General features: G+C 40.9%; 1 protein-coding gene across 1 annotated transcript in view; it reads right to left on the bottom strand.

Annotated features, from left to right (window-relative positions):
- The window catches only part of LOC138980802 (uncharacterized), a 116,732-nt gene extending 102,116 nt beyond the window's left edge, over positions 1-14,616 (bottom strand). Inside the window, exons 1-4 of the mRNA XM_070353690.1 lie at positions 14,331-14,616; positions 7,938-8,046; positions 6,937-7,133; positions 3,379-3,555 (exon numbers count right to left, since the gene is read on the bottom strand). Coding sequence (XP_070209791.1) covers positions 3,379-3,555; positions 6,937-7,133; positions 7,938-8,046; positions 14,331-14,403 — 556 coding nt within the window. The 5' untranslated portion in view covers positions 14,404-14,616. The remainder of the gene's footprint in view (positions 1-3,378; positions 3,556-6,936; positions 7,134-7,937; positions 8,047-14,330) is intronic.
- Positions 14,617-16,171: the final 1,555 nt, after the last annotated feature.

Below are 16,171 nucleotides of genomic sequence, written 5' to 3'. Positions count from 1 at the left end.
AGAGAGCACTTTCTCTCTCAAACACACACCCCAAGTCTCACACACACACACACAGACACACAAACACACACACACACACACACTGCACACACACACACACAAACACACACACACACCACACACACACACACACACACACACACACACACACACACACCACACACACACACAAACACACACACAAACACACTACACGCACGCACACACTACACACACAGGCACACACACAAACACACACGCGCGCACGCACACACACACACACACACACACACACGTCCCTCAATACTCGGACAGCGACACAAATGGACATAGACAGTTTAGAACAAGAGTCTATCCCACATACGTGTGACATACCACTCATGTCATAACAATATCGTTCACTCCACAGTGCATGTGAAGAGGTCGTGTCTGGCAGGGACCTGATTTTCCACTGCCCGTGATGCCGAGTCACCGAGACAAACGTCATTCTTGGAACATTTGGAAGAATTTTAAGAACGTACACGTCACAATATGCTTTCTAGAGTGACGTATCTTTGACTACTCAAAGGCTACTCGAGACTTTCGGAGAGATCCAGGTTGCATTTGAAGCGTCTTCAAATGTGGGCGCTTCGACTGCGGGACGTTTGGAGCAATAGACACGCAAGTACAGTATCTAGGATAAACAGAATACTACATGGCTTCCTGTTTAATACCAGTTTTACACTCGTTGTGTTTTCAAATATTGAAAAGCTCACTTTCGCTCGCAGTTCAATACATATTATAAACACAACTCGTGTAAAACTGCCATCATGAAACTTGGAGACAGAACTGATCATCGATATGGTGCTCGCCCTGTGAGGATCCACCAGGCAGTAAGTTTGGCGAACGACAAGAAGAAGAAGAAGTAAAACTGGTACTGTATCCCATAGGAAGCCATGTAGTATTTCCTATGTTTGGCTAAAGGAAACTCACATGTGACAAAAAGGAAACAAATAGAGAATACAACATGGCTTGGTGTGTCGTACCAGATTTACACGAATTGCTTTTTAAAATATTGAACTGCGAGCAAAAAGCGAGCTTTTCAATATTTAGAAAAGCAACGAGTGTAAATCTGGTACGACACAGCAAGCCATGTAGTATTCTGTTTATCCTACATACTGTACTTACGTGTATTTTACTGAAAATGTCCTGCAGTCGAGGCAGCTAAATTGAAGACGCTTGTTTTGGAACCTCGATCTCTTCCAAAGCCTCATGCAATCTATTACGTCAAAGTAAAGAAACGTCACTCTGAAAGTGTGGCGTGACGTGTTAGTTCTAAAAATTCATCGAGGGTAATTAGCGAGCGCAATTTTTTTCTTCTATAATGACGTTTGTCTCGGTGACTTTGGCATCATAAGCAGTGGAAAAACAGGTCCCTGTCAGACTTGCTTGACATGACCTCATTTACATGATATACACACGTGTGATTTGAACGATTATTAAGAAGTTTGGAAACTGCGTCACCTATGAGCTACGTCACCTACCAGACACGTATCTCACATGCGGGTCGCGCTGCGTGTGGTGATTAGGTACGTGTTTACGTAGCAAACGACCCTTCCATACGTCAGCGCAACGTATGTCAGATTTTATCAAGTCCAACCATCCGAGAAGGGTGTAAGGATGCTCAATATTTTCTGGAATAAGCTTCAGTCCATATTTCTGGTTTGTATACATCGTAGTCGCCGATGTGTCAAGAGCATAACCCCACGAACGACAAGGCGCTGAGACTTACGTCGCGTATCCTTCTGTGGGCCTATTGAGTGTGCTCGCCTCAATTCACTTCGAAAAGCAGACACAGAAAGCAAAATACCGTTCGTTCAAATGTATTTTGTATTTAAATCTGTTCAGTGGAATGAATTCAATCCTTCCAGTAGAAAAAATAATGGAAAAGCTCTCCTAGAATGGATTTTTAGTGCAAATTTGTCGGTGTCTCGACTGATAATACGTGAACACTATGACCTTCTTTTTGACAACTTCTGAGCGTTAGATACCACGTTACGTGCATACTACACCCTTATCACTGCGGGTATTCCCACTGTCGATCGCTGTGCGTGCTTCTGATAGGGCCTACGGGCGTGATCACGTATAAAACTGTTTTTATACGTGACGGCAACGTATCTCATATTACTTTAAAATCTAAATATGAACCATTTAAATAAAGTATGAGACCTCCCCTTACAGCATTTTCTTATATCCTGGCGCATAAACCACATTTTTTAATTGCGTGGTTGCTTGACTAAAATTAAATTATTTGGGTGACCCGTTCCAACGGCTCTGCAATATGACAGCAAACCATGAAGCACGCAAGGACGACCCAAGCTAAATTTAGAAATGTCATCTCGACCAAAATACTCCCAGGAAGCAAGTACCTTGCGTGAGGAAGCGTATGTTTAAAAATTAATACAAAGGATTGAATTTAATACATTCTAGTGTGTGTGTGTGTGTGTGTGTATGTGTGTGTGTGTGTGTTAGTGTTAGTGTGTGTGTGTGTGTGTGTGTGTGTATGTGTGTGTGTGTGTGTGTGTGGGTCTATGTGTATGTGTGTCTGTGTGTGTGTGTGTGCGTATTTTTATTTTGGTTCGTAAAACGGCCTTGCAAGAATGTGTTGCTTTATAAAGACTGACTTTGTGAACGACCTGCAAGTAATGTTCCGTCCAATTCAATTGACGTGATGGCCAAGTTTGGGCTCGCACATTATAGGCATGCACGTACGCACGCACACACGCACACCCACAAACACAGACACGCACACACACACACGGCCACACACACACACACACACACACACTCACACACACTCACACACACACACGGCCACACCAATTTACAGACAGACAGACAGATAGACAAACACACACACACACACACACACACACACACACACACACACACACACACGCACACACACACACATACATATGCCGTGCACACGCGTGCATCCATCACCACATTGCCATAAAGAAAGAGAGGAAAGGAAACAGGCAGACAGAATAAAAGAAAAAAATCCCAATCTTTTCTCGAACTAAAAGTTCAAGTCACAGCGACACCCACACAATGACAGCAGCAGTTTTAACACTGGGTATTTTTGCGGACTTCAGCGCACTGTCCACGATTTTTTTAAAGCACGAAATGCATGATGTTCGAAAGGAGTTTTGCCCTACTTTGATACGTGACGTGGTACCTAACGAGCAGTTTTTACAACTTTCCTCTGCGTGACTTATCTCGATAGGGATAGGTGAGGTCGGGGTACGGTAACGCAATATCTAAACCTCCCTATTATCTCACGAGTGTCTCTCACGTATGTAGGATAAACAAAGGAAACACACATGTGACAAAAAGGAAACAAACAAAGAAACACACCTTTGCTGTCAATGAAGACACGGCCATCTTCTTCTATGTTGATGCTATCCCCAATGGACCACTTGAAGTTGATGGGACCGGAGTACTTTGGCAGGGTATTCCCACATGTCATGAAGACGTAGTTTCTCTCAGTCGCAATTTTGGTTCTGTCCTCACCCTTTCTCCACCGTTCAATATCTAGATACAATACAATAATCGTTTAACGTCTTGAAATTATTTTTTTATGATGAATAAGCATGCAACTAGGCAAATACCACAACAGTTGTGTACATAAGTAAAGGGGCTGGTTCTGTGCGGCGAGATAGGTGTGACCACATGACGTCATTTTAGCTGTCGTCATCCCAGATCTGTGCGTAATCCAATCAGAGTAATTTTCCAGTTTTGTGTTCTACGGTCGTTTTGACTGACTTGACAAGTTGAGAAAAGCAATGATATTTTCTTTTTGCGAAGCAACTGAATATGAAAAGATAGGATAGACCTAAGAAAGCGCGCAGAAGTATGGTTGGGTCCTGGAAGACTTTATGAACAACAATTTATCCCTGGGGAGAAAATGAAGATGTCTGCTTTTCGTCTGCTTTGAAGGTAGGAAGATTTTACAGCGCACACGGCAAAATGCAAGTCGTTTTGGGCAAGAATGTTTTTATTCTTCTTTCTTCGAAGTACCGTAGATTTGTTCGTGGCCATATTTTTGCGCTGTGCATCGTTATTATTACAGGAAAAAACACGTTTGAACGCACATTCGCAAAGAAATGTGTATCGTTTGCTCCGGAACTGCAACTTCCAAATGCCCAAACCAAAATGTATCTATATCTATATACGGCTTGTGTGTGTGTGTGTGTGTGTGTGTATGTATGTGTGTGTGTATGTATGTGCGTGTGTGTGAATAGAATAGAATAGAATAGAATAGAATAGAATAGAATAGAATAGAATAGAATAGAATAATCTTTATTGCCATGAAACACACAGTTTATAAGGCACGTAATTAATTAACAAAGTGTGTGTGTGTGTGTGTGTGTGTGTGTGTGTGTGTGTGTGTGTGTGTGTGTGTGTCTGTCTGTCTGTCTGTCTGTTCGCCATGCACGGCCAAAGTTCTCGATGGATCTGCTTCAAATTTGGTGGGCATATTCAGGTAGACCCCGGACACAATCTGGTCGATGAAAATTTTCAACACGTGCTCTCAGCGCGCAACGCTGAACCAATTTTGGTTTTTATGGTTTTTCTGTACATCCATTCCCAGTAACTCTTCCTTATCTTCTCCAGTGTTTTGCGCGTTTATCTCCCTTCCTTCGTGTGGCGTCAATCGCGGGTACCCGGCGAAGCCGGCGTATGGTGCGCAACTCATTCGGCTCTACTTCTTCCCGGCGAAGCCTGGTATTTATACTCCGTCTCGCGATCATCCCGGCGAAGCCGGTACCCTGCGAAGCGGGTAATCATCTAGTTGCTCAATATGCGGAAACAGGTTGGAAGTGCTATATTTTTCGTATGGGTTTGGAAGAACTGCTTATAATTTACATAGCACTCCGGTACGGTCCTGTTCTTTTCTTCGTCCTATCCCCCGATAAGCGTTACTTTTGGCGACGCAGCATTACCAGGCAGATGCCAGCAGCAGTTACACAGACACACCGTTCTTAGTTGGCAGAATAATACCTGCTCCGTTTCAGCGGCACAGACGACGCACTGCTTATTATTTATGCCGCGATGGGGATTATGACGAGTACTTGGCCTGTTTTCCTTTCATGCAACGTGTAGCGGGTTGGGATAATCTGCAGTGCGTCGTCAGTCCTGCTGAAGTTACATAGGTGAGCGGAGCCCCTGCCTTCAAAATACTGTTTCGATCAGCTGCCGCCACAGTGAATCGGGTTTCGCCATGCCGTGCCATTTTTAAATTGCTCAGCAAGTGACAAAAATGAACGACCAAACGTATATTTTCCCATAGTGACCCCCTTTGTGCTAACGTCCCGTTTTACACGTGAAGATCGTGAATATGACTGTATATTGCTATTTCATATGTTACGTGGATTTCCATTGGTCAATTGGGCAAAACTGAGCTCAGTGCAAAAGTGATATCGACGACATTTCCGTCGATATCAGTTTTGATATCGACGACCTCTTTATTGCTTCCCCACTTCAAAAACAAAACCACCTAAATTTAAAAACAAACAAATATATATGAAAATGTAATGATCCCAGAATTTAGTTGAGCAAGTGACTAAAGACTTTTTGAAAGAAAAGACATTTTGAAATACTGAAAAGTACAAGAAAAGAGTGAACAAAAAGAAATAATAATCAGAGGGAGGGATATGGAACAGCCAAAACTGAGACAAATACTTTTGTAATTTCTTTACAATAAATACAAAATGTCCAGAGATTTAGCAATATATCTAACATTGACTGACTGTGTGATGATATCTTCTGCTATTGGTCTGTTTCGACAGTGATATCAAAATCTCGACCTCCGGTCTCGATTTTGATATCACTGTCTCAACAGACCATAGCAGAAGATATCATCACACAGTCCGTCAATATTGGGTAATATTGTACTCATGGGAAGCAAGATTGACACGCTTTGGGTGGATACTATTGATAAAGCTCATTCATTAAAAAAAGTTAAGAATTGTATTCTTTTAAAGCAAAGGTTGCTTAACTTTGGAGCTTGAGTTTATGTTATTATACTATTCTTACCACTAGTTATTCACAACCCGCGCGTCTGCTTGTGACGTAATGTGATATGAATGAAGCGAGATAGAGATAGAGAGAGAGAGAGTGAGGGAAAGAGAAAGAGAGAGAGAGAGAGATCGAGAGAGAGAGAGAGAGAGAGAGAGAGAGAGAGAGAGAGAGAGAGAGAGAGAGAGAGAGAGAGAGAGAGAGAGAGAGAGAGAGAAGTTGACAATTTGCGCCTCGATATTTTATTGATGTTCTTACATTTTATGTTGTACTAGATGAATACCCGCTTCGCCGGGTACGGCTGCGCCGGGAAGAAGTCGATCCGAATACCCGGCAGCCGGGTGTACGCCGGCTTTGCTGGCGCACCGCACGGAGGAAGGGAGATAATCGCGGCTGAAAACACTGGAGAAGATAAGGAAGAGTTACTTATAGTGGATCCAGAAAAAACAATAAAAACGGTTCAGCACAAAAAACAAAATCGGTTCAGCGCTGCGCGCTGAGAGCACGTGTTGAAATATCTCATCGATGAGGTTGTGTGCGGGGTCTCTCTAAATAAGCCCACCAAATTTGAAGCAGATCCATCGAGAACTTTGGCCGTGCATCGCGCACAGACACACAGACAGACAGACAGACAGACAGACAGACACACAGTCACTAGTCGTATATATATATATAGATATTGCGTGCTGTGATACACCACACCTGAGTTTCTCGTCTTGAGATGTTAAAGTGTTCTATGTCTCTGTCTGACGATAACTGAACACAGACAGTGCACAGTGTCAACATACAGGGTCAAAGGGGCCTGCGTTTCGAGTTTACAAAGACAGCAGGGGTATAATTATACTACCCTTACAGTTAGTCTGAGCACAAAGAGTATTCAAAAGGGACACTTACATGCGCGGCGTACTTCTATCGTGGGTGAGATGACCACGGCGGACATTCCGTTAGGGAAGGTGTTCCTGGCCCGACAGTTGTAGAAGCCTTCTTCACGCTCGGTCAGACCCTTTATGGTCAGGACACCCGTTGACGAGTCATAGGAGATGGCTTGGTTTGTAGATTCAATGCGGGCGCCATTCCAGTACCACTCGTATCTAAAACAAGGCACATTCTCATACGACCCACCTTCGTCATACTAACTATGAATAAGAAACACGAGTTCCCATGAAGCTCCAGACAATCATTATTTCCCACCATGCAGCGCTGAAAGTCCACGAAATGGGGCACTGGCCCTTTGGCTGGTAGTAGTAGCCTACTTCTCATAATTTTCTAGCCAGAGAGAAAATTTTAGTATTTTTACTCGCCAAACCAACAATTAGTTTCAGCAACTTTACTCGCATTTGGCGAGTAGATTAACATTTCTACTCGTCATTTACATGTTTCTACTCGCCATGGCAAGTAAAATACTCGCCACTTTCAGACCTGCGATGACCTCGATATTTATCCCGGATCACCCAGACATGTGCCACGTCTAGAAGTCATCAACGATTACAGTGTGTGAACTTTCAAAGATCTATAGCTTTAAAAACGTCTTCCTATTTTTTGGACCCGAACTTGAAATGTGATGATGGTCAACCACACTTGAGATTTGTCTGGAATCTATACCAAGCCATGGTAGTGTGGTAATTTCCCAAAAGCTAGCATCAAAACCATTCTTGATTCTACTGTATTTAGACATCTCCAATACCTCCGACATCGTGAGAAACGTAGGAGTTGCTAAAAGTAATAACTTCAAAGTAAAACGCTCACATGATTCCTCAAAATGAAGAAAAAGAGCGAAAATGAGAGAAAAAAAGGGAGACACAATAATGAAGAAGAATAAGACAAATAATTATTACATAAAAAGCAAATCATGGGGGTTGGTTGTGGTGTTTCCCCCAAACTGAACGCATACGTACAGAGGAGTAGGTTGTCCAGATGCTCTGCACTGCAGATTGACGTCCACACCTAGGCCATATACTTCCACTCGGGGTGCAGCAGGTTCCAAGATCTTGGGTGGCTCTCGGACTGTAAACACAGATTATACATGGGTATTCTTCCGGTATATGCCGGATATCCGGATTCGATTATGGCCTTTTTTTGGTATCTTGTTTGTGTGTGTGGTGTGTGTGTGTGTGGTGTGTGTGTGTGTGGTGTGTGTGTGTGTGTGTGTGTGTGTGTGTGTGTGTGTGTGTGTGTGGGTGTGTGTGTGTGTGTGTGTGTGTGTGTGTGTGTGTGTGTGTGTGTGTGTGGTTAGGTTGAGGCTCAGGATTCATGACATTTGTCAGTCCCACCCATGCAGATATGATGCAAAATCTTGTTACTTGCTGGTAAAGTTAAGTCGAAATATGTTCGCAGACAACGGCCTTGTAGATCTATATAAACGGTTTACAGTCCATCTAACATTCAGTTTACAAACAAACCAAAGGGTAAAAAAAAAAGATTGAGCACATCACACATAGTGCTGATTCTGAAACATTTTACAGTTTCTTTCACAATTTATTTTTGAGCTCTTTCAATACTTTGTCTTTATTGTTCTGTCATAAGAACTTGAGACAAGTAAAATGCACCTGACAATTTATGAAATATGTTGGAAACTGCTTGGAGGAAGAAATGTGATAGCTGCTTAAAATCACAATTAATATGCGCAGAACTGTCTACATAACCCAGAGCACGCAAAATCACTCTCAGGATATTATTGCCATAACAGTCTCGTGTGAAATGCACACTTCGGATTGAACGTAAATGTTGTTCGATAATGTTATAGTGTAAGCATCAACGTAATTTGACTTTTTCTAGTAAGAAAAAATCCTACAAATTATGTTCATATGGCAAGAGCTACCACCCTTGAGAAAGTTGATAATTGAGCAGCAAATGTAGCTTTATTACTAGGGGCGGTGCATGGGTTACAGGGGCCACGATTTGTCTTTTTGTTGCAGATTACGATATAAAAAGTCACACAACTTTCTCTCAGATGCCTTCACATATGCCTTGAGTGTTTGCCAGCCAAACGAAACTGTATGCGGTTTTGTCAGTTCACATCTCCCGCCAAAATGTAACATCCATTTTCCTGATCTTAAGCAAGTTGTATGACATGTTCCTAACTTGCAAAGCCACGACAGATTCTATATCAATGTCATGGTTATCAAGTTCCCTGTCAGAAAACTATGCACGAAGTGTGAGTTATCTTCCCTTGGCTGTGCCAGAGGAAGTTATCGCCCTTAGTCGCAAAATAATGCTTTGCTGAAACAAATTTGTGATTTTTGACAACTTTACATGGAGCAGTTATAAAATAAAAGGTCACAATTACAGCTTCAGACATCCTTCTACGGAACGCGGATCGTATCAACTGATGCAGGACATCGATGCATCCAAAACCAAGAATTTGATGCATCATTTTCGTGTCGGATGCATCATTTTCACAAAAGGATGCATCATTTTCAAAAAGGATGCATCATTTTCAAAAATTGATGCATCCGAAACGAAAATGATGCATCCTTTTAGAAAACGATGCATCATTTTGATGCATCACTTTCGGTTTTGTATGCATGCGAAAGATCATTCATTTCCGGTCTTTCCGTAATTAGAAATGCATGAGCACGGAAAAACTTGAAATGACATTTTGACGAATATAAACAGATTGGTTAGATAAAACAAAAATAAACGTACAACATACCATTAAATAGATTTTTTGTTTTGTTTGTGGTTTGTCTTTTGTGCACACGAAGTTTTGACGCCCTTGACCTTCGACTCAAACTTTCGTTTTCCGACGTTTTCAACATGGCCGAAGAAGAATCGTGTTTGACTGGTGTTGGGCGAACCTTTTCTTATTATGCAAATGTTTTGCGATCAGGATCTTACACACAAGAAGCCCTTGAACGGTAAGTGTTTTTTGAAATGCAAAGTGTTTGTCTGTCTTAACGTTAACCCTCAGTTGTTGAGTGTTGACGTGACGCGCTGTGGGGGAATCACCGGCGAGTGATTCTCATTCTATTTCCTGCATCAGTTGATAGAAATAGTTCGTTTCGCTTCGTATTCCGGTTCAAATTTTTCTTTTTACTCGGCACTTTCCGGGAAAACCCGAGAATTCTGATGCATCCAAACGATGCATCAAATTCTTGGTTTAGGATGCATCAATTTCCTGCATCAGTTGATACGATCCGCGTTCCGTATCCTTCTACATATGGAAGCTTACTTTTTGTAGATATTTAAGTGATAACACGCAAACGTTATGCAATACAGCAACGAGGTGACCCAGATTTGTGACAAAAAAAGGGCCGTGGGCGACTCGACCAAGCTTTGCCTGAATGTGATTATGATCTGTTTGAGAAATTATTCTCAACCGATTACGTGTCAGGGCAAAGCAATGTTGACAAACCCTTGTTCGGTCCGTTCGCGTACAAAGTGGCCTTTAAATTGCATAGGTTCCGGTACTGAGTCAAACGGATGTAAATATTCAACTTCCTCTTTCGCAGAGACGTGCTTCGCCTTTGACGGAGGGCGTTGTGTATTTCGTCACCGGATAATAATTGTCCCACTCATCCTTCCCATCCCATAAGGTCAATTGCGTTTCTTCTTTACATGTGTAGGAATTGTGTAATGACTGGAATTCATTGTATGTCCCATTTTGTGCCAGGGATTGTTTGCTGATTGGTGGAAGTTGCTTACAAGTGCTTAGGCCAACAAAAAAAAATTGTCTGTTTAGGGTAACCCGACCGACCCTATCGATTTGGCGCCGACCCAAAAACTTTTTTTTGATTTAAAAAAAAAAAAAAAAAAAAAGAGGTAAAAATGCTAAAAAGAGACATTTGGCGTTTCTTTCTCTCCCTTTCTCTCTGTTTTATTTATACGTTAGTTTTGAAACATGTATTCATCAAATATAAGAAGTGAATGTTTAGCCAACATAGCATTTACAAAAAAAAAAAAAAAAAAAAAAAAAAAAAAAAAAAAAAAAAACCTACCTACCTACCGACCCTACTTTTTTTGGTCATGTTACCCTAAACAGACAATTTTTTTTTTTGGCCTATATACAGGGGGTTTAAAAAAAAAAAACACCAACGAACATACTGTCGACTTAAAATAATATGTGGTGTTTGTAAGTCAAGTGGATGTTGCAGCAACATACTGTGGTATTAGTGTGTTAATGTAACGCAATGGATGACAGGATTGATTTTAAACCTTTAACTTTCGTTTGCTGTTGTATGCAACTTACAAGAATATATTTATGACCGCCTCTTATCCATAGCAAGGTAACAGTGCCTATTCTATTGCAGGTCTTGTTGGTTTGGGTGATGTTTATCCTCCTCTCTCTCTCTCTCTCTGTTGTTGTTGTGACCAAGCATTTGGGTTATTGTCGCTGTTGCTTTTTACATTTAGTCAAGTTTTGACTAAATGTTTTAACATAGAGGGGGAATCGAGACGAGGGTCGTGGTGTATGTGTGTGTGTCTGTCTGTCTGTCTGTGCGTGTGTGTGTGTAGAGCGATTCAGACCAAACTACTGGACCGATCTTTATGAAATTTGACATGAGAGTTCCTGGGAATGATATCCCCGGATGTTTTTTTCTTTTTTTCGATAAATACTTTTAATGACGTCATATCCGGCTTTTTGTAAAAGTTGAGGCGGCACTGTCACACCCTCATTTTTCAATCAAATTGATTGAAATTTTTGTAAAGCAATCTTCGACGAAGGCCGGACTTCGGTATTGCATTTCAGCTTGGTGGCTTAAAAATTAATTAATGACTTTGGTCATTAAAAATCTGAAAATTGTAATAATTTTTTTTGTATATAAAACGATCCAAATTTACGTTCATCTTATTCTACATCATTTCCTGATTCCAAAAACATATAAATATGTTATATTTGGATTAAAAACAAGCTCTGAAAATTCAAAATATAAAACTTATGATCAAAATTAAATTTCCAAAAACTTATAGATATGATATGTTTGGATTAAAAACACGCTCAGAAAGTTAAAACGAAGAGAGGTACAGAAAAGCGTGCTATGCAGCACAGCGAAACCACTACCGCGCTGAACAGGCTCGTCAGTTTCACTCCGTTTTGCACAAGCGGCGGACTACGGTCATTGTGAAAAAATGCAGTGCGTTCAGTTTCATTCTGTGAGTTCCACAGCTTGACTAAATGTAGTAATTTCGCCTTACGCGACTTGTTATCTATACCACGGCAACAACTGTTATACCGCTGCAGTTCTTGGGTTTTGACCAACGTGTTATCTCTTTGTCGCTGTTGCAGACAAGGATGGGGGTAATGACCAACCTCGTTTGTCATCATTTTCACGAGTTTTCATTCACAAGCACCTGGGAAATAAATCCCCGGGTCACCATAGTTGCAGGAAGCAGGTTATACATGGATAATCAAAAGCAAACCCAATAGAAACGCTCGGGGATTCTTCGGCTCTTTTCATTGGTGTTTCCCCAGACCTAAACAGACGACACGACACTGCTTTGCAAAGTTCCAAAAACGAACTGGCAAACTGGCAAAAGTAAACAAAAGGCAAAACTACTTCATGAAAGGTCATACATTCTCAAAAACAAATGAAACCTAGCGATATGTTTTGTCTTCTTACAGAGTCATGGAGTGCGTGTATCTGTGTTTCGATACACAGACGTTCGGAGAAACACGAACGTCAAGTTCAAGTAAAACGACCCCTGACACACATATTTTGACCCGTGCACAAGACGTTGTATCGATAAACGAAGCACAATAATAAAAGCAAAGAAAATAGCAACAAGATATGCAAACATCTAACAAAGCCGAACAAGCAGATTGACAGGTCCAATGAAAAACAAAGAGGTACTGAGTCGGAAACAAGATCGCGATTCTTTCCTTCGCTGCAAGACGCAAATCTTCTGTGACCTTTGACCAAACGTAGCTTTCACATTGGATCACTCAGCTTAATATTTACAACAGGAAGCCGAGGGGGTGGAATACCGAGATGAACCTACAGACTTTGCATCCTCAAACCTGACATATTCATCCCAACATTCAATGAACTCAAAAACACAGAAAGTTGCTTTCACACGCCAGCTCATTCTGATAATCCTCGCTCCACGCTATCGCTTTAGAATGAGCCGAACTCATTTTGACCTGAGTTCAGGATGACGCCAGCTTTGATTGCCAGTGGTTATCAAACCGGAACTCGTGTGGTTATCAGCACGGAACCCGTGTTTCAAAACATGGCTCCCTGGGTTGATTGTGCACTTATTTTCTCAGTACCAAAATGATGACACAAACGATGTTTGGTGGTTTGTTGACAGACCAGCTTTTTTGTCGGTCCTCGGGGGGCATATCGACTTTTGTTTCATATTTATTGACCGCGGCCTTCGGTCTTGGTCAATAAATATGAAACAAAAGACGATTATGCTCCCCCTCGGACAGACAAAAAAATGGTCTGTCAACAATCCATCAAACATCTTATGTCTTTGCTACATTTGTCAAACGCTATTGCCTTGAAGGTAGGGGTTGTGACCAAACTTGTATCTCTTTGCTAAATTTGTCAAACGCTATTTCCTTGAAGGTATATTATGACCAACCTTGTATCTCTTTGCTAAATTTGTCAAACGCTATTTTCTTGAAGGTGTATTATGACCAACCTTGTATCTCTTTGCTAAATTTGTCAAACGCTATTTTCTTGAAGGTATATTATGACCAACCTTGTATCTCTTTGCTAAATTTGTCAAGCGCTATTTCCTTGAAGGTATATTATGACCAACCTTGTATCTCTTTGCTAAATTTGTCAAGCGCTATTTCCTTGAAGGTATATTATGACCAACCTTGTATCTCTTTGCTAAATTTGTCAAACGCTATTTTCTTGAAGGTAGGGGTTATGACCAAACTTGTATTTCTTTGCTAAATTTGTCAAACGCTATTTTCTTGAAGGTAAATTATGACCAACCTTGTATCTCTTTGCTAAATTTGTCAAACGCTATTTTCTTGAAGGTAGGGGTTATGAACAACCTCGTATATTTTTACTAAATTTGTCAAACGCTATTGCCTTGAAGGTATATTATAACAAACACTATGAAGGAATAGTTATAATAGTTATAATCAATCGTTTGCTTAAACAAAAACAAACTATCAGATAAGAATAGAACGAAGGTACTGCTAACAGCTAAAACAGATACTGCAGTAAGCTTTGACACTGTACAGAAGCCAACGTTTGCAATGTTCAGAGCAGTCAGTCAATACAAAACCTGTCAGAAAACACACACGCACACAAACACACACAAACACACAAACACACACACACACGTACGTACACGTACACACATACAGAATGTTCAAGAACACGTACTGTCATCCTGAGCCCGAACAAAGAGGAAGACAGAGAGGAGCAGTATTGATGCCAGGCGTGTCCCTCCTGCCATGTCTTCTCTCCCTGTGTGTCGTGCAGGCAATGGATCAGTCTTGTACTGTCGCGGCAGCGCCAACTACAACCCTAGATGCTGTTGTGTAGAGATACAGGGTGCGCCCTCGGTCAAGTCTCAAGATCTTTATCTTTATTATTAGTTGTCCTTTCTTAACACACTTACACGCACTGTTTCTCCAGTTAATGAACAATACTCAGTCAGGTCATGTTTTGAAATAAATACCAATACGCACACAAAAGGAGAAAAACGAATACAGTAAAAGCACGCTCAGATTTATTTCCGGGTGTGAAAGAATGAAGTCTCTGTATCCCATGAAAATATGTCTCTGGATTTCGTGTCCTAGAAACGTAAGTCCAGGGGTAGTATTTCCTAGGAAAAGGTGTCCTACTTGCTAGGCAGGAAAGTCCGTAGAGCAGCGTTGAGATAGGACTTATTTTCTGGACAGAGAGTCCGCTTTGTTCTCCACAATTGAAGTGATATTTGAAGTCATGTTCACATTGTTGCTATTTTTCTTATTGTGTATATGCTTTTAGGCAGTTTCACCATTCAAATGCATGACACTCACGTCACGAGGAAATTATAATACATTGCGTATACTAGTTCCTCTGTGCTGCTCTCCTGATTGAACGTTTCACATTCGGGGCGGCAAACGGTGGGTACGTCTGCTTTAGCAGGTAGGCTTCAACATCGGAGAATTGTACATTCTGTCCCCGCACCATATTGCTTGTTTGTGACAGCAATTATTCGATTTCCCTAAATGTATTCATTCCTGGCACTGTCAGATGGTGACATTTTCACGATTGATTGAATTATTGGTTGACTGACTCAAATACTCTGTGTGTGAATGAATAGATCACACATGTCCGTTTGCGCACACAAATATGCACACACACACAAAATTAAACATAGATTTTTTTTTTAAAGCGTTTCAATCGGGAAGACAGTTGTTTATTGCAAAACCCAGCATATAAATTGGAGAGATAATGAACCAGTACAAAGAAAACCGCAAAGACACTGACACAGAGAAACAAACTTGACCATACGAGCAAGCAAAAGGAAAGACTAGAGAAAAAAAGAAGAAAGAACAAAAAGCGCGAGGAAAAGAAATAAGCAATTCTGGGAGATGCGACATGAATATTCTAAATAAATATACATTTTTTTCATGGAAAAGGCGGTAATTCGTTACGAATATAACTAATACAGAAGACAACGTTGATCATTATTTGTGCCTAGCCCAACAGTGAACAGTAGGATAGCCCAGAGAAGGCTGTGTTGACAGGTCTTTAGCGTGTATCTTGCGCTTTGGTGAAAGAAAAAGAGAATAACAAAAGTCGTAGTTTCTAAAGGGAGATTCAAACTAAAAAAACAGGCGAAACGTTTGTACAGAGTTATTTCTTAAGGGCTGGCTTCCATCAGGAATCGAAAGGTGGCTCTATAAACAAAATACTAACAATCAAACATGAAATGTATGTCTATTATTTTCGTGCATTTGTAATCATATAGTGTATCAACAATGAGAATTAACGAGTATGGTGGATGTTGGTGCAAAAGTTGGCGAAACAAAAGGAAGAGTCAGTTAACAACAATGAACCGAGATAGCACAACACTCATTGACATTAACGTGGAACCTAACATTCAGGCATGAAAATTCTCCGTATTTTCCGCATTTTTGAAAAAAATAAACCGTATTTTTTTTTTTCCGTATTTTTCCTTTTTTTTTCCTAGTCATAGTTATAGTAAAATAGTTTTGGGGCCATGTTTGAAT

This window comes from Littorina saxatilis, linkage group LG11, assembly GCF_037325665.1.
Source record: "Littorina saxatilis isolate snail1 linkage group LG11, US_GU_Lsax_2.0, whole genome shotgun sequence".
NCBI lineage: Eukaryota > Metazoa > Mollusca > Gastropoda > Littorinimorpha > Littorinidae > Littorina > Littorina saxatilis.
Note: the sequence above shows the minus strand (reverse complement) of the source record. Positions and strands in the feature narration are given on the sequence as shown.